This window comes from Microcaecilia unicolor, chromosome 9 (genome assembly GCF_901765095.1).
Source record: "Microcaecilia unicolor chromosome 9, aMicUni1.1, whole genome shotgun sequence".
In the NCBI taxonomy this organism is placed as follows: domain Eukaryota; kingdom Metazoa; phylum Chordata; class Amphibia; order Gymnophiona; family Siphonopidae; genus Microcaecilia; species Microcaecilia unicolor.
Window position 1 is genome coordinate 206,706,413 of NC_044039.1, and position 19,570 is coordinate 206,725,982.

The following is a 19,570-nucleotide window of genomic DNA, read 5'->3' on the forward strand; positions in this document are numbered from 1 at the left end:
AAAAGACAAGGACATGAAGGTAGAGAGGTAGCATAACAGAAAACCAAGAATAAGTAGAGACAGAGGACATAAATAAAGTTTTCTGTGCTTGCTGGGCTGAGTCAAGGGTGGGGAATAGCAAGTATTTTGCCATTCTCACCGGGATATGCAAGTTATTTTACTGAAAGGACATGAGGGAGCAGCAGTATGTGATGCTATGATCTGACAGTCAACAAAAGTGCTTCAGCCATTCGACATGATAGCATGTTTTAGGGTGGACTGCATCAGGGATAAATTGGCTCCAACGCTGCTCCTCAATCTATCAAAGACTTCATAACGTTTGGGAAAAAAAATGGTATCTATGTTCTTTTACTCGTCTACCACACGACCATTACTAACCAATCCAGGACCAATGCTGCTTTAGTAACCATTGACCAATCAATGACATCCACTCCACCTCTGCATTCAACCCATGAGGCAAAGCAGTATTCAAATGGAAAAAATAACTATCTGAAGTTTCAACATTATCACCCTACCAACTCAAAACTAGTTTGCCACAGCCCCTTCTTCTATGCCTGAATTAGATTGTAAGCTCTGTCGAGCAGGGACTGTCTCTTCATGTTCAAGTGTACAGCGCTGCGTACGTCTAGTAGCGCTATGGAAATGATAAGTAGTAGTAGCGTTTGGGATTCCGGAATCTTGCTACACTTTGGGATTCCGGAATCTTGTTACTCTTTGTCATCCCTTATTTGTCCTGTTTGTCTGTCCTAATTAGATTGTAAGCTCTGTCGAGCAAAGACTGTCTCTTCATGTTCAAGTGTACAGCGCTGCGTATGACTAGTAGCGCTTTAGAAATGATAAGTAGTAGTAGTAGAGTTTAAAGAGAAATCTCAAGAATTAAGCAACTGGTTTTCTATTAAATGGCCATATTTATGAAATCATTTTTGCCCAGTGAGAATGGTTGATTGGATACAGACAAGTTACTCAAGAAAAGGATATCTTGACTTTTCTTCTTCTGTATTCAGCTTTCTCATCTCATATTGCTAATCTGGTACATCACCATTGACATATATTAAATCTTCATCCTGTGTTTCAGGAACTGCTGATTATAGCATTACAGTGAAGCAAGAAAACAGAAGAACTAGTGTCCTATACGTCACTGGATTTTAAGTCACTTAGCACATGTCATTCCCGGTGCTTAACTTTGGGTGTCATTTACTGAAGCTACTACCCCTCAGTGAGAGACATCTGAACATCCCACTGAAACGTAGTGAAAGGAAGCACACAACAAGGAACCATTTGTTGCAGAAGGATAAGGAATTCTCCCCTCCTAAAGAGGGAGGGATTACTAAAACTCCTAAAGAGTGGAGGAGTGGCCTAGTGGTTAGGGTGGTGGACTTTGGTCCTGGGGAACTGAGTTCAATTCCCACTTCAGGCACAGGCAGCTCCTTGTGACTCTGGGCAAGTCACTTAACCCTCCATTGCCCCATGTAAGCCGCATTGAGCCTGCCATGAGTGGGAAAGCGCAGGGTACAAATGTAACAAAAATAAAATAGATACTATTGGAGATTCTACATGGAAGGTTGCTACTATTGGAGATTCTACATGGAATGTTGCTATTCCACTAGCAACATTCCATGTAGAAGGCTGCGCAGGCTTCTGTTTCTGTGAGTCTGATGTCCTGCACGTACGTGCAGGACGTCAGACTCACAGAAGCAGAAGCCTGCGCAGCCACATTGGTGATCTGCAAGGGCCGACCTCTACATGGAATGTTGCTAGTGGAATAGCAACATTCCATGTAGAATCTCAAATAGTAGCAACAGTGGAGGAGTGGCCTAGTGGTTAGGGTGGTGGACTTTGGTCCTGGGGAACTGAGTTAGATTCCCCCTTCAGGCACAGGCAGCTCCTTGTGACTCTGGGCAAGTCACTTAACCCTCCATTGCCCCATGTAAGCCGCATTGAGCCTGCCATGAGTGGGAAAGCGCAGGATACAATGTAACAAATGTAACAAAAATAAAATAGATACTATTGGAGATTCTACATGGAAGGTTGCAACTATTGAGATTCTACATGGAATGTTGCTACTATTGGAGATTCTACATGGAATGTTGCTATTCCACTAGCAACATTCCATGTAGAATGCTGCGCAGGCTTCTGTTTCTGTGAGTCTGATGTCCTGCACGTACGTGCAGGACGTCAGACTCACAGAAGCAGAAGCCTGCGCGGCCACATTGGTGATCTGCAAGGGCCGACCTCTACATGGAATGTTGCTAGTGGAATAGCAACATTCCATGTAGAATCTCAAATAGTAGCAACAGTGGAGGAGTGGCCTAGTGGTTAGGGTGGTGGACTTTGGTCCTGGGGAACTGAGTTAGATTCCCCCTTCAGGCACAGGCAGCTCCTTGTGACTCTGGGCAAGTCACTTAACCCTCCATTGCCCCATGTAAGCCGCAGTGAGTGGGAAAGCGCGGGGTACAAATGTAACTAAAATAAAATAGATACTATTGGAGATTCTACACGGAATGTTGCTACTATTGAGATTCTGTTGCTACTATTTGAGATTCTACATGGAATGTTAATGTTGCTATTCCACTAGCAACATTCCATGTAGAATCTCAAATAGTAGCAACAGTGGAGGAGTGGCCTAGTGGTTAGGGTGGTGGACTTTGGTCCTGGGGAACTGTGGAACTGAGTTCCCTTCCCACTTCAGGCACAGGCCGCTCCTTGTGACTCTGGGCAAGTCACTTAACCCTCCATTGCCCCATGTAAGCCGCATTGAGCCTGCCATGAGTGGGAAAGCGCGGGGTACAAATGTAACAAAAATAAAATAGATACTATTGGAGATTCTACATGGAATGTTGCTACTATTGGAGATTCTACATGGAATGTTGCTATTCCACTAGCAACATTCCATGTAGAAGGCTGCGCAGGCTTCTGTTTCTGTGAGTCGTGCAGGACGTCAGACTCACAGAAGCAGAAGCCTGCGCGGCCACATTGGTGATCTGCAAGGGCCGACTTCTACATGGAATGTTGCTAGTGGAATAGCAACATTCCATGTAGAATCTCAACTAGTAGCAACAGTGGAGGAGTGGCCTAGTGGTTAGGGTGGTGGACTTTGGTCCTGAGGAACTGAGTTCGATTCCCACTTCAGGCACAGGCAGCTCCTTGTGACTCTGGGCAAGTCACTTAACCCTCCATTGCCCCATGTAAGCAGCATTGAGCCTGCCATGAGTGGGAAAGCGCAGGGTACAAATGTAACAAAAATAAAATAGATACTATTGGAGATTCTACATGGAATGTTGCTACTATTGGAGATTCTACATGGAATGTTGCTATTCCACTAGCAACATTCCATGTAGAAGCCTGCGCGGCCACATTGGTGATCTGCAAGGGCCGACTTCTACATGGAATGTTGCTAGTGGAATAGCAACATTCCATGTAGAATCTCAAATAGTAGCAACAGTGGAGGAGTGGCCTAGTGGTTAGGGTGGTGGACTCTGGTCCTGGGGAATTGAGGAACTGAGCTCGATTCCCACTTCAGGCACAGGCAGCTCCTTGTGACTCTGGGCAAGTCACTTAACCCTCCATTGCCCCATATAAGCCATGTTGAGCCTGCCATGAGTGGGAAAGCACAGCATACAAATGTAATAAAAAAAAAACCTAGAGTTTATTTATTATAATACAGAGGAAAATCCTGCAAAGAACAATGGGCCTGACTCAGTAGGAGATCTGAACATTTAGTTGTACTGTAAAGACTTTGGGGGGGTTTTTTTGCTTTTTTTTTTTTTTTAAATCATTGGCAATACCATGGATGCTCATGTTTGGGATAATTTCATAACATGGCACCTATGCGAAATGATATGGCGCTGAACTTTAAGGCGCTGCTACGGTACCAAATGTTCATCACGGAAAAGCTTTCTCACGGATGCAAGGTGCCAAATGGCAGATCCATGCAAACATACACTTTCACGTGGATCTTCAGAGGGCGGTGTGGCCATGGGAGGGACATGAGCGGTTCAGGGGCGTACCCTTAAAATGTGTTATAGAATAGTGCGAACCCGTGCCCAACTTGTCCACTGGGATTTACACCCGGTTTCATCAGGTGGTAACTCCTCGCAACCAAAGTTGAGCGTAAATCCTGGCACTACGCACTATTCTCTAAAGGGCACCCAACCTGGAACACCTGTTGTACTGTGCACTCATATGCTGACCTCCACACCAGGATCACATCTTTGTCAAGATTGATTTCTAGTGACTGCACTGTGTTATATATCTTCCAGTGATTTCGAACACAGACCCCTGATGTAGGCTTTCTGTCGAAACACAGTGCTCTGTCGAGTCCTGAAGAATAAAGATCGTTTTCCACCTCATCTTGCTGGGTTTTTTTTTATAGAAGAACTCTGCTGATCACACTACTCCCCGCTCAGGCATAGAATAACATGCACCATTTACTGAATCCAGGCCCTATTGTATACCCGTTTCATAAACGCAACATAGGCACCTATGGCCTATCAAAATAAATGTTTTACAACGACCCCCAGGAGCATAAAACTTCTCCTGCACAAATTTACACCTGCCCCGAAAAGTGCACTCTATGAATATACACCCATACTTTATAAAATACGTATGCACATCATAGCTCTACCCAAACTGTATGTCCAGGAACATCTATTTTTATTTATGTAAACAATTTCTATTCCGCACTATCTGAAATTCTACGTGCACGATAAAGCATACGTTCATAAATCAATAGCATAAAACACATATTATACAGTAAAAATTACAGACTCAACATAAAATTATCCCCCAGATTCTACATAGGTCACCCAAGGTGGGGCGCCCAGATTTGGTGCACGTCAACTAAATTAGTCAACTGGGTGCTAATTATTGACGTTAATTGGAATTACTTGGCACAAATTTGGATTTACACGTGAATCTATGTGCTATTCTATTAATGCTGCATGCCCAAAGTTTCTCACACGCAACACAAAAGGGGATGTGGCCATGGAAGCACCATGGGCGGCTCAGGGACGTTCCTAATATTTAGGTGCAGTGTTTTCGAATACTGGGGTTATGCGCCCAACTTGTGCACAAGGAAACATGGCATAAGTCCTCGCACCGAAAGTTGGGAGCGAGAATCCACTCTAAGCGCTATTCCGTAAAGGCCGCTCAGCCCAGAGAGCACTTTATAGAATAGCGATTAATGTCAATTTTTCCTCACACCTATATTTGACCACTATTTGCTGAATCTGACTCTATATGATTAGAATATACCACTACTGATGCAAAAAATTCATGAACCTGTTAACTTTCTTTCTGCCCCTGGCCTTAGGATACAGCCAATGTAATACCGGTTGACACGGAGGGGCATAATCGAACAGGGGCGCCCATCTCTAAGGGGGCCCATCTCCGGGGACGGTCTCGGGAAGGGGCAGAGCCAACCGTATTATCGAACAAGATGGGTGTCCATCTTTCGTTTCGATAATACGGTCGGGGACAGTCAAATCTCAACATTTAGGTCAATCTTTGAAATGGTCGACCTAAATGTTGAGATCGCCGGACTTAGAGATGGTCGGCCTCGGTTTTCGCCGATAATGGAAACCAAAGCCGGCCATCTCAAAAACGACCAAATCCAAGCCATTTGGTCATGGGAGGAGCCAGCATTCCTAGTGCACTGATCCCCCTCACATGCCAGTGGACTTCACAAATTGCTCCCAGGTGCATAGCTCCCTTACCTTGGGTGCTGAGCCCCCCCAACCCCCCCCCCCCAAAACCCACTACCCACAACTGTACAACAGTACCACAGCCCTTAAAGGGTAAAGGGAGGCACCTACATGTGGGTACAGTGGGTTTCGGATGGGTTTTGGAGGGCTCCCATTTACCACCACAAGTGTAACAGGTAGGGGGAGATGGGCCTGGGTCCGCCTGCCTGAAGTGAACTGCAGTACCCACTAAAAACTGCTCCAGGGACCTGCATAGTGCTGTGATGGAGCTGGGTATGACATTTGAGGCTGGCATAGAGACTGGCAAAAAATGTTTTTTAATTTTTTTTTTGGGTGGGAGGGAGTTGGTGACCACCGGGGGAGTAAGGGGACTTGATCCCCGATTCCCTCCGGTGGTCATCTGGTCAGTTTGGGCACCTTTTCAAGGCTTGGTCGTGAACCAAAAGGGACCAAGTAAAGTCGGCCAAATGCTCGTCAGGGCCGCCCTTCTTTTTTCCATTATCGGCCGAGGACGCCCATCTCTTAACCATGCCCCCGTCCCACCTTCGGTACACTGCCGACACGCCCCCTTGAACTTTGGCTGTCACTGCAACGGAAAGCAGTTGAGGTTGGCTAAAATCGGCTTTCAATTATACCGATTTGGCCGCCCTTAGGAGAAGGGCGCCCATCTCCCAATTTGTGTTGGAAGATGGGCGCCCTTCTCCTTCAAAAATAAGCAGGACAACCAACAGCAAAATACTTTCTACTTCAAACGGGACACAGCCATTATTCACTGCGTAAAAGCAAGTGTAATTTTGCAGTGTGCCTACCTTCTACCCATTATTGCGCATGCCACAAAAATCTTATCTTTCCATGCTTTAAAGCAGGGGTGTCCAAACTTGGCCCTCACCAGGTTGGGTTTTTAGGATTTCCCCAATGAATAAGCATGAGATCTCTTTGCAGACAATGGAGGCAGTGCATGCAAATAGATCTCATACATATTCATTGGGGAAATCCTGACAACCTGACTGGATTGCAGCCCTCGAGGACTGAGGTTAGACAACCCTGCTTTAAAACAACGGTTCCCAAACCTGGTCCTGGAGACACCCCCATCCAGTCAGGTTTTCAGAATATCCACAATGAATATTTATGAGAGAGATTTGCATACACTGTCTCCACTGCATGCAAATATTCACTGTGAATATTCTGAAAACCTGACTGGCAGGGGTGCCTCCAGAACCAGGTTTGGGAATCACAACGTTGACGAATTAACACAGCAATGGCAAAAACTATTCTTGGCAGCAGTACCTGGATTTCCCGTGGCCATGGACTCGTAGATGAGTTTGCAGGACTTCAGTAGACAGGTGATTTTCTTCTCTGGGGAGTAGGCTTGGTGCATGAGCATAAACTTATGGATGATTTTCTCCATCACGCTCCCATCAGGGACACTGGTGGTCACCCCCAGGTCAGTGGTAGTCGTGGCCTGGATGACCTGCTGGTTCTCTTTCAGTAGGCGCAAAGCTCCGTCTTTGCTGTGGATTTCCAACAGGTAGGATTCAATGGCATGTTTCAAAGGCTTCAGGACACACTTGCACAATGCTGCCTCAACGATGGCCTCTGTAAGGAGGAAACCCAACGGATCAGTGGAAAAGGAAATTGTATACGTAAGCAAGCAACAAAAAAAACCAAGGTAGCCACCAGTAACCACATCTGAAGCTTGGCTTTCCATCTTTAAAAGGAGTTTTAAAAAAGAAGCAGGTAGAATTTTCCTTTCCCTTTCAGGGTGTGAGAATATGGAACGGCCTCCCGAAGGCTTTAAAAAACTTTTTTTGTTCTCACATTCAGTATCTGATAGTTAATAGTTAAAGGAATCCTGTGCCAAAGGAATGGATCCTCAGGAGCTTAGTCAGGATCGGGAGGCGGGGCTGGTGGTTGGGAGGCGGGGATAGTGCTGGACAGACTTGTACGGTCTGTGCCAGGGCCGGTGGTGGGCAGCGGGACTGGTGGTTGGGAGGCGAGGATAGTGCTGGACAGACTTGTACGGTCTGTGCCGGAGCCGGGGTTGGGAGGCGGGGCTGGTGGTTGGGAGGTGGGGATGGTGCTGGGCAGACTTGTGCGGTCTGTGCCGGAGCCGGTGGTTGGGAGGAGGGGCTGGTGGTTGGGAGGCGGGGATAGTGCTGGGCAGACTTATACGGTCTGTGCCAGAGCCGGTGGTTGGGAGGCAGGGCTGGTGGTTGGGAGGCGGGGATAGTGCTGGGCAGACTTATACGGTCTGTGCCCTGAAGAGCACAGGTACAAATCAAAGTAGGGTATACACAAAAAGCAGCAAACATGAGTTATCTTGTTGGGCAGACTGGATGGACTGTGCAGGTCTTTTTCTGCCGTCATCTACTATGTTATTATGTTACTATGTAATTTTATTTTATTATGTTATAAATTGTTATATTGTATCTCCCTCTATTGTTGAGTCTTCTTCTCCTGTGATCCGCTTTGAATCCTTTTGTGGAATTATAGAATAGAATAGAATCTGGAACCCCTTCATTAAGGGATAAGACATCCGGCAAGCACAGCATTAGGGACAATGTTTCTGCGGACGCCGTTACGTGGTCCAGACACCAGAATGTTCCCCTCAGACATGGTGGCATATCAAACATATAAACGGCGAGTGACCGTACTCACTCGCAAATGCGCAGTAGAGACTTCCCTCTCTGTCCCGCCCCCGCGTCAATACGTGATGACGGGGGAACGGGACAGAGAGGGAAACTGCGCGAAGGGGAGGGAACCGCCGAGGTCGCCACCGCTCCCCCTCCCCCCCCGAGGTCGCCACCACTGGTACCCCTCCCCCCTCCCCGGAGTCGCCGCTGCCGCCACCCCTCCACCGGCCCGTCTCTTCGCCTAGTGGTTAGGGTGGTGGACTTTAGTCCTGGGGAACTGAGTTCGATTCCTGGCACAGGCAGCTCCTTGTGACTCTGGGCAAGTCACTTAACCCTCCATTGCCCCATGTAAGCCGCATTGAGCCTGCCATGAGTGGGAAAGCGCGGGGTACTACTACTACTATTTAGCATTTCTATAGCGCTACAAGGCGTACGCAGCGCTGCACAAACATAGAAGAAAGACAGTCCCTGCTCAAAGAGCTTACAATCTAATAGACAAAAAATAAATAAAGTAAGCAAATCTAATCAATTAATGTGAACGGGAAGGAAGAGAGGAGGGTAGGTGGAGGTGAGTGGTTACAAGTGGTTACGAGTCAAAGCAATGTTAAAGAGGTGGGCTTTCAGTCTAGATTTAAAGGTGGCCAAGGATGAGGTAAGACGTAGGGGCTCAGGAAGTTTATTCCAGGCGTAGGGTGCAGCGAGACAGAAGGCGCGAAGACTGGAGTTGGCAGTAGTGGAGAAGGGAACAGATAAGAAGGATTTATCCATGGAGCGGAGTGCACGGGAAGGGGTGTAGGGAAGGACGAGTGTGGAGAGATACTGGGGAGCAGCAGAGTGAGTACATTTATAGGTTAGTAGAAGAAGCTTGAACAGGATGCGAAAACGGATAGGGAGCCAGTGAAGGGTCTTGAGGAGAGGGGAGTAAAGCGACCCTGGCAGAAGACGAGACGGGCAGCAGAGTTTTGAACCAACTGGAGGGGGGAGAGGGGGGAGAGGTGACTAAGTGGGAGGCCAGCAAGAAGCAGATTGCAGTAGTCTAAACGAGAGGTGACAAGGGTGTGGATGAGGGTTTTGGTAGAGTACTCGGAAAGAAAGGGGCGGATTTTACGGATGTTGTAAAGAAAGAAACGACAGGTCTTGGCAATCTGCTGGATATGAGCAGAGAAGGAGAGAGAAGAGTCAAAGATGACCCCAAGGTTTCGAGCTGAGGAGACAGGGAGAATGAGAGAGCCATCAACAGAAATAGAAAACAGGGGGAGCGGGGAGGTGGGTTTGGGGGGGAAAATGAGAAGCTCGGTTTTGGTCATATTTAATTTCAGGTGGCGTTGAGACATCCAGACAGCAATGTCAGACAAGCACGCTGAAACTTTGGTTTGGATGCAAGGTGAGATATCAGGGGTAGAAAGGTAGATTTGGGAGTCATCAGCATAGAGATGGTAGGAAAAGCCATGGGATGAGATTAATGAACCATGGGAACAAGTGTAGATAGAAAAGAGGAGGGGACCAAGAACAGAACCCTGAGGTACGCCTACAGGCAGAGGGATAGAAGTAGAAGAGGATCCACCAGAGTGAACACTAAAGGTGCGGAGGGAGAGGTAGGAAGAGAACCAGAAAAGCACAGAGCCCTGGAATCCAAGTGAGGGCAGGGTATCGAGAAGTATGCTGTGATCGACAGTGTCAAAAGCAGCGGAAAGATCAAGAAGAATGAGGATGGAATATTGACCTCTGGATTTAGCCAGTAATAGGTCATTGGAGACTTTAGTAAGCGCAGTCTCGGTTGAGTGGAGAGGATGAAAACCAGATTGTAGTGGGTCAAGAATAGCATGTGAGGAGAGAAACTCAAGGCAGCGGCGGTGAACAGCACGCTCAAGTAATTTGGAGAGAAAAGGAAGGAGGGAGATGGGTCGGTAATTAGAGGGACAAGTAGGGTCAAGTGAAGGCTTCTTAAGGAGAGGTGTGACCACAGCATATTTAAAGGCAGCAGGGACAGTCGCAGTGGAAAGTGAGAGGTTGAGAATGTGACAGATAAAAGGAATAAGCGCAGGAGAGATGGCATTAAGAAGGTGGGTGGGAATGGGATCAGAGGAACAGGTGGTACATTTTGAGGAAGAAAGGAGAAGTGTAGTTTCCTCAATAGTAACTTCAGGAAAGGAGGAAAGGGAATGAGGGGAAGGAGAGAGAGGGGAACGGACTAGTGGAGGGAGAGGTGGTGAGGTAGAGAAAGCAAGGTTTATCTTTTGAACCTTGTTGTGAAAGAATTCAGCAAGATTCTGAGGAGATAATGAAGGGGGAGTTGGGGTACAAATGTAACAATAAATAAATAAAATAAATACATCTCCGCAGCAGGCAGATCAGCTGAGCTGCCGTTGGCCTTCCTTCCCTGCCTGTGTCCTGCCCTCGCCGACGTTACGTTACACGAGAGCGGGACACAGGCAGAGAAGGAGGAGCTCAGCTGATCTGCCTGCTCGGAGATGTAAGTTGAATAGCAAAGAGACGGGCCGGGTGGAGGGGTGGCGGCGGCGGCTGCGACTTGGGGGGGGGGAGGGTACCAGCGAACTCGGGGGGGAGGGGCCAGCGGCGACCCACTAGCCCGTTTTAATGGGCTCAACGGCTAGTAACATATTGAAAGGCATAGAAATTCTCTTATTAACATAAATAAGCTAGAGTTTAACATACCGTCTGCTGACGTGGGTTATTTAAACATAGTAAGATGTCTTGGTAGCAGCAGACATACTCAGTGTGATGAACTTTAGGCTTCTTTTGCTACTACAGCAGTGGCGTTCCTAGGGGGGCTGACACCTACGGGCGGATCGCCGATGCGCCCCGCCCCCCCCGGAACAGCGTGACGCTCCCCCCGGTGAAAGAACCCCTGATCCCCCGGCGAAAGAACCCTCCCCCCCCGGGTGCACGCCGCTGGGGGGGGGGACGCCTGCCGGCTCTTCGTTTTCATGCTTCCAGAGGGAACTGTTCCGGGGCAAAGGGAGCATGAAAATGAACATCCGACAAGCGCGCAGCACCCCCCAGCAGCGTGCACCCGGGGCGGATCGCCCCCACAGCCCCCCCTTGGTACGCCACTGTACTACAGGCAGTGGTGTGCTGGAGCCGGCTCGCAAGAGCCAATTGCTAAATTTTTTAGAATTTTGCGAGCAGGTTGTTCTGGCAGGGCAAGCCGGCTTTCCTCTCCTCCTCCCCAAGCTGCAGGGTCCCAGCCATGGGTGTAGTTGGTGGGGGGGGGGGGGGGGGTGAAGGGGGCATGCCTCCCCCCCCCCCCAAATGGCTTGCATGGCAGCATATCTATCTCTCCTTCCAACTCCTTCCTACAGGCTCCGGTGTCACTCTTCCTCTGCTCTTCTCCCGCTGCAGCCGTTCCATCTTCTGGGCTGCCGGCAGCGTTAGCAATGTAAGCGCGCTGCCTTTGCGTGGCCCAGAAGCCTTCTCTCTGCAGCAAGCGACCTGCCTACGTGGAAACAGGAAGTTGCAATAGAGAGAAGGCTTCCGGGCCGCACAAAGGCAGCGTGCTTACATTGCTAATGCTGCCGGCAGCCCGGAAGATGGAAAGGCTACAGCGGAGAGGTGGAGGAGTGACACCTGAGCTTGCAAGGGAGGGAGGGAGAGTGCAACACAGGACCCGGCAGTGGGGGGAGGGAGAGTGAGCAACACCGGACTTGTAGGGAAGGAGGGAGGGCAGGTGACACCAGACCTTGTGGGAGTGGGGGGAAGGGAGGGAAAGCGACACAGGATGTTGCGGGGAGGGAGGGAAAGTGACACCAGACCTTGTGGGGTGGGGGAGAAAGCAACACCAGACTTTGTGGAGGGGGACAGGGAGGTGGAGTGAGCTCGTATCTTGGAGAGAGGGGGAACGACACTGGACCTTGCAAGGGAGGGGGGAGGAAGGAAGGGCATGGGATATAGGGTAATCAATATAAGAATGGCCTTGGAAGCAAGAGAATGAAAGAGAGATAGGAATGGAGCTGGAGACTGATAGGGTGATGAGATCCAGTGGAGGGTAAATGAGGGCTAAGAGGATCGGAATGGGGGTTAAGGAAGTGGGTGAAAGATGGGGAAAGATAGGGGTTTAGAAGACTGGATAAGACTTCTGCTGAAGTCTTGCGCGGCCGACCTTGTAAGTCTCAGCAACCATTTTAAAGATGATGCGGCTGCAGGAGGGTCATGGCAGGAAAGGCTGGGGATTTTTCCTGCCCTGAAGAATCCACTAGACCACCAGGGTGGCTGCCTTCAGGTATGTGCTGGGACCCTGCGGCTCAGGGGACCGGGGGAGGAGGTCTGGAATAGGTGGGTGGGGTGGGGACCGTGGACAGGATATTATAAAAAAAAAAAAAAAAGTTAAATTTTCAAACATGCCGGCTTGTGCATACGGATGTACACAGAGGAAGTGTAATAACAGAATAACTTTTCGTAAATAGAGTAGTAATTTGTTATAAATCGTAATCGGTGTGTCATTTGGAGGGACTGGCTATAGGGACACCCTAACCCTGTTAAATTGGTGCAGAGATTTTTTTTTCTTCTGGTAAAGGGTTTGTAAAACAGGCATCGTGTTATGAGAATCAGGTGCTCAACATTCAGAGTTTCTATCTATTTATTTACTTATTTATGGCATTTTATCCCACTTTACACATGAATTAGATTGGAACCTGGGAGCATTTCATTTTTTTTTTCCTGGAGAGAGTAATGCTTTGCCCCCCACCTCCCAGCCTCTCTCCCCGGGTATAGCCAGCTCTGCAATTTGGGTGGGTGGGGAGCGCAGAGTAGTAGACTGGAGATAGAGCCTGTTGTTAACAATTTACCAGAACACCACTGACCACAGGTCACAGATTAACAAGCTCTGCAAACATTGGACTCTGACAAACTCCATGTCAGAGCCGGACTCCCTGACATCTGTCTTTGGCAGCAGATAGGCATATTTTAAAGAAACTAATGTCTTTTGGAAAGTTATCCAAACTCTCTGGTGCCCCAGACAGTTGTGTATTATAAAACACTAGTAAGGAAGGCGCTAGCAAGGCTCCCCTCCGTCCCTTTGTGTCTCCGTGTGTCGCCGGCCCCCCTGCAGCCTCCGTGCGAATGTGCTGTCACCCTGGCCCTTTTGGCATGCCCCCCAGCGTCCGTGACCGTTCCCTTCTCCCCGATGTGTGTGTTGCCAGTGCACCCCCTTCCACCCCCACCGATGTCGTCGCTGCCGGCGCTCCCCCCTCTCCGAAGGCCCCCCCACCCCAATGACCTGCCGAAACAGAAGATTTTAGCGTCATGTGAATGCCCCTGCAGTAGGAACCGATAGAGTAACGTGTGCCCCGCCCTCGACGTCATCGCGTTTTGACGCGAGGGCGGAGCAGAGCTACAGTGCAGTACAACGTTGGAGCTGAGAATGTGCTCCGCCCTCGACGTCATAACATTTGACGCGAGGCCAGGCCCACAGACTGTGATTTTGTGTGGCTTCAGAGCTTCGAACTTACGAACCTGGCTTCAGTGACGTCAGTGCAAATAGTGCAAATAGAACGTTGAGGGTGAGTTTTATATATATAGATGTGAAGGGGAGCTTCCTGAGCTGCCCCTCCCTTCTGTCTTTTGCAAATTCTAGGGAAGTGAACTAAATGAACCCTTGAGTTTGTGGTCACCAGTTGCAAGCTTTTAGGAAACACCAAACATGGTTTCATCAGTCACTGATCATTAAATACTATGCGTCATGTTATATTTTCCTGGTAAATTTTCTCAAATTTGCACATCTCCCTCAGATTACTACTGGTGACTTCAGTCCTTCATCACACATGGAAGGAGAAGATTTCCAATGGATGTAAAAGATCAGGGCCTTTGCACGCAGGACCGGTCCTAGCACTAGGCAAACTAAGCAGCTGCCTAGAGTGACACAATTTTAGACATGCCAAGTCACATGCATTAGGTGTGTGGCACAGACATCTGGTCCTCTCCTTCAGCTCACACACTGAAGGGTCCTCCTCTCAGGCATTCTCTCCCTGCTCCCCCATCCCCTGTGGTTGGAATAACTTTCTCTCCCCCCCCTCCCTTCCCTTTCCCCTCCCCCTGTGGTTCTTAAAACTTGTGTGTCTTTCCTAGCAAAAGCAGTAACTCTAAGCCAGGATGCCTCTGGCTGATCTCCAGGTCTTCCTTCTGTTGCATCCTGCGATACAACTTCCTGTTGCTGTATGGGTGGAATGTGGCAGGGGGAAGACCCCAGAGCCAGACAGCGGCATCCTGGCTTAATCATTACTGCTGCTGGTGAAGACATATGTTTGAAGGGCTGGGAGGGAGGGCAGAAAGGGAGAGTTGCTGGACCCATAGAAGAGGAGGGGAAGAGACAGATACCAAACAAGGGGGGGGGGGGGGGGGTAGAAATGCTGGACCCTATGGGGGAGGGGGAGAGATGCTGGACTCAATGGGGGGAGTGGAGGGGACAGGGAGATCAGATGTGGGGTGGAAATAGAGAGGGGGAGAGATGCTGGATGAGATAATTTTGTCATAAATGCAGATTTTTCAAAAATTAATGATGGAAGACAGGGGGTAGGCGGGGGTTCAGTATGTGGGGTGCAGCGAGGAGGGGCGGCACCGCTGAAGGTTCGCCAAGGGCATCAGGTACTCTTGGGCTAGCCCTATGGGAAAGTATGACCATTCTGGGCCTCATTTTTGGAGGAGGAACACACCTCCTCCTCTTCAGAGTCAGCAAGCACAAAAGCCTTTAAGTAAAGTGAGGTGGGACGTTGTCTGCCAAAGGCAACCTTGAGCCAGGAGGCTATTTATTCCAGCCACTGCCCTGGTAAGGGTATTTTTCTAGTAGCAGTGCTTATTGCTGTCAGGAGGTATGAATGTTTCAAATCTGAATTTATTAAAACAAAAAGCACAACAGAGGATGGCTAAACTTGTCTGTGTTGAGTGGGAGAGCTGACCTAGCCTCTTTCATTCTGCATTAGAGCTGGAAGGGCCAGTGCTGCCTCCTCTGAAAGAGTAAGGGCATTTTTATGAAAACAGTTTATTATAAACCAGCCAGCCCAATACGCGGGTAAACTCATGAACGTGAAGCTGCACAGGTTTACCCGCTGTTTGAGAAAGCATTCTCAAGGGTGAGGTTAGGGAGGGGTTGGCACTGGTGCACATTTTGAAAATTCAAACCTCTGCATGTATTTTTAAAATTGTGCACTTAACCAGATTACGTGAACCAGATAAGAGATAGCCGGCCACACAAAACTGGATATTATATACCGGTTCTTGGACATGGCCCTGGCATTGAATATCTGGGAATAAATGTGGCAGCAGTCAGCAGAACGCTGACCACCACCAGCTAAATATCATGGCTGAGACTGCGGACAGTCTCTTCTGAGACTAGGGAGCCCGTTTATTAAAGCATGTTAAGTTTTTGCACTTAATGCGCCTTTAACTGCAAACACTAATGCGCAGTAAAGTCAGAGGCCATGCAGTAATTGTGGGGGGCGTGCCCAGCATGTCCTCTGCAGTTCCTGCCAAGAAGATTTAATAAGACAGGAGACTGCAGAGCCTATCTGGCCCATTATGTAGGCTGCCACCATATTGAGTGACCCAAAACATTTGCAGAAAACAATAGCAAACTTGTGAGATTTACATTGGTTTATTAAACCTCCTTGGTTTTGCATTCTTTCTTAGGAGAGATTTGGGGAGTTTGAGAGGTTTGTTTTGGGTGAACCAATATGGCAGCTGTGTGAGGGAGACAGCTTCAACTTTATGACATCATGCCGTCCCCTGTCTTATTAAACCTCTTTGGTTCCTGCACTGAAATGTTCTTTACTGTGCATTACACCTGTTTTTAATTAGTACAGACATACTCAGTGCATCCTCATGAGGTGCAGTAAGTGAATCCATGCTAACTGCACAAGTTGACAGTGTGTATTAAGAACCACGCACTAAATGCAGTATGCAGTCCCCGCCCATGCTCCGCCTTTGGCCCACCTAGTTCCTGCCTCCTAACACAGCATGCAGTTAATATGTGAATTAGCTCACACTGTCATGGCACCGAGGCAACAGGTACTGTGCCCGTGCGGTAACCATGATCACATGCTATTTTAAATGCTAACCTCTTACTGCACTTTAGTAAAAGGGTCCCTTTATCTCTCTAATAAACCAATGCTTCTGCTCCTGAGGGTTGGAAGGATGCCCTCTGGAATATTTTCAAAGCACACAAGGTCGGAGGTTGCTCCCAATTAACAGTGCATCACAGTAAGCACTGGGTAATCAGGTGGCTGAAGGGTTCATTTCCCTACTGGTGAAGTATTTGCCCAGTCCCTTCCTGAAAAAAAGTTAGACCTTACCTATTTTATCCTCTGAATAGACAGATGGGTCCATGATAGATTTCAGCTCTGCGCTTTGTATTAAATAACACTTGAGTTGAGTCATCATCAGACGAATTTCCTGGAGCATCTCTGTGCTGGAGCTCTGCTTGGCCATCATTTCCAAGCTGTATGCCTTGTAGTCTTGAACCAAATTCCCAAAATAAGAAGTCTTGTCCTGGGCCAGTTCTGTAATTTTCTTCTGTATTTTCTTGTCTGCTGACAGGAAAGCTGTGAAGACGTTGCTGAGGGTCACCAAAGACAGTCTGTGCTTAGCTCTGTCCAACATGATCGAGTGCGTCTTTTTAATGGAAGGGCTGGTGAGGTGCTCTGGGTCATCCTCGGTGCTGCTCGTCGAGTAAGAGTCTTGCTCAGAAATGGAAGTCTGGAGCATGACGCCTCCCGCTGAGCTGTTCAGAGAGGAATCGGAACATTTAAGTCCAGGTGAGCCAAGGGATTTTAGGCCAGTTCCCGCCTCCTCAGCCGTACCTGAAGATGTCACTTTGCAGCTTGGCTGTGAGTTACTCCTTACTGGAGACTGCATCGCCGTGCAGTTTTGGCTCGACCCTTCTTTCGTGCTTTGCTTGGAACGGGTGGATGTGTTACTGGAAATCTGAAGAGAAAGCCTCTTTTTCCGTGGAGGTGGGATAGGTGGCAGCTTTAATCTTTCTGTAGGCTTCTGTTGTAGCTCTGGAAGGTCGTCAGCGCTCTTAGCTTTCTCCTGTCCTCCTGCACAATTTACCTTCGGCTTTGTTGCCGTTGCGTCTTGTGCAAACACTCTGCAGGGGCTGTTAAAGCTGACATGATGTTTTTTCTTGCTTAATTCCTCTTTTGCTGTGTCACATTTTTCCATCTTACTGACCGTCACCGGGCTCTCTTCTGAACATTTTTCTGATAATTGTCTCCTTGGAGGAATGGTTGGAAGGTCAAGCTTCTTGGGGGTCTGGTCACTTGAAGAAGGCAGCTCTTTTCTCACCAAGTCTTTCTGTATTTGGCTGCTGCTAGACTTCGGGTCCTTATGAGCCCTCCTCATCTCCTGGAGAAAGGTTGTCTTCTCCATGCACACAGACATTGGGGACCCGCAATGTTCTTTGGATGGTTTCAGACCTTGAGGAGAGGGAGACAGCAGTGGTGGTGGTGGAGGTGGAGGCCTTCTGTAGACTGGCGAAAGAATACGGTCTTTGGAACGTTCTTTGCAGCTCTCTGTAGGATGTTCATCTGACGGCATGGGGTTGCTACACTCTTCTATAAAAATAGGATTAACAAACCACAGCCTGTCATTTCCTACTGACAACTCAATTTCACATGAGCACTGGTTTACGTCTCTCGAAAGCTGACTTGACTTCCCACCATTGCTGACAGGAGAGCTTTTTGCATGCTGGCCGGTGTCCCAACCTCCCCTATGATTTAAGGATGAGTCCCAGAAGCCTGTGAAAAATGACAGATAAAAAGGGGATTTGTGGTAGGGATGTGCATGTCTTTCAAATCACATTTCTCATATCATTTCAGTTTGGTTTCAGAATTTTCCTGCGTCTTAACAGAGCTCACTGTAGATCAATAATCTGCACTATTATAGTGAAGAATAGTGTGCCTATTGATAAACAGTGCATGCTTTAACCAATAGGGTTCACTACTGAGCTAGAATGCACGCTATTGAGTCACAGTGTGCATTATTAATGAAAAACCTACTCTGAAACAAAAATGTTAATAAAAGAAATCCCTCAACTAACATGGAAAACTACACAAAATGAAATTTTGTTTACCTGCAGACCCTAGGAGGCAATTCTGTAACATAGGTTACAAAATTTACAAGCCTACTACTGCATGTATAAATATTTACCGTGTTTCCCCGAAAATAAGACACTGTCTTATATTAATTTTTGCCCCCCAAAATACAGTAGGTCTTATTTTCAGGGGCTGTCTTATTTTTCAGGGAAACGTCGGGGTTGGATCGGCCCGCCTGCCCTCCGTCGCTCCCGGAACTAACCTTAAACGCCTCCCTTCACCTTCGCAGCAAGCAGCAGCAGGGTAGGCCACTCCTTCCTTCCGTGTCCCGCCCTCACCTGATGTAACGTCCGCGAGGGCAGGGCACGGAAGGAAGGAGAGGTCTGCCCTGCTGCTGCTTGCTGCGAAGGTGAAAGGAGGCATTTAAGGTTAGTTCCGGGAGCGATGGAGGGTGGGTGGAGGGGGGGCCCGGCGACCTCGGATGGGGGGGGGGGGGCGGCCCGGGGGTGGCCTTGTCTGGCTCTCGGCGGCCCTGCTTTCAAACAAAAATTTGCTAGGTCTTACTTTCGGGGGAGGCCTTATATCTACCAATTCAGGAAAACCTCTACTAGGTCTTATTTTCGGGGGATGTCTTACTTTCGGGGAAACAGGGTAGAATAATGGCAGTTACAAGGATATGTGATCATACACACGTGTAAGGGGGGGAAGTTATAATGTGAGCTACTGTTAAAACGGGTTATTTTAGCACAGGTCCCATTTTATGCAATAAGACCCTCTGTTAAAATAGTGTGACTTGTGGTAAAACAGCCCAACAGTAGCCCACGTTATAACCTCTCCCCTTAATTAAAGAAAAAAGAAATGTCTCGAGAAATCAAAATCACAGGTATATAAGTAGTAAAAGTGATCAAGTATAAGGTGATCAAGCCATTGTGACATCACTGATGAGCCTGGATCTGAGGCATTCGTGGAATGAGGCATTATGACATCACAATATCAGTTCTGGTTACCAGAGACTGAAACTCTTCAAACTAAAGAGGAAGTTATCAATGTGGGTACCGGCACCTTTTCCATTGTCTGCTAAAATTGACCCATGGACCCCAAGTTTTTATGAAAGAGCTCAGGCTCTACACACCAGTTCTTCCTTTTCATAGATTCTGTGACTGGTTGCAGAGGGCTGGCTTTTGTGGGT

At 48.2% G+C, this 19,570-nt stretch overlaps 1 protein-coding gene across 2 annotated transcripts in view; it reads right to left on the reverse strand.

Annotated features, from left to right (window-relative positions):
- The window catches only part of RIN3 (Ras and Rab interactor 3), a 120,400-nt gene that overhangs the window by 23,961 nt on the left and 76,869 nt on the right, over positions 1-19,570 (reverse strand). For both annotated transcript variants that reach the window (XM_030214083.1, XM_030214084.1), the window contains exons 6-7: positions 16,639-18,084; positions 6,990-7,298 (exon numbers count right to left, since the gene is read on the reverse strand). In XM_030214083.1, the coding sequence (XP_030069943.1) occupies positions 6,990-7,298; positions 16,639-18,084 (1,755 nt within the window). The remainder of the gene's footprint in view (positions 1-6,989; positions 7,299-16,638; positions 18,085-19,570) is intronic.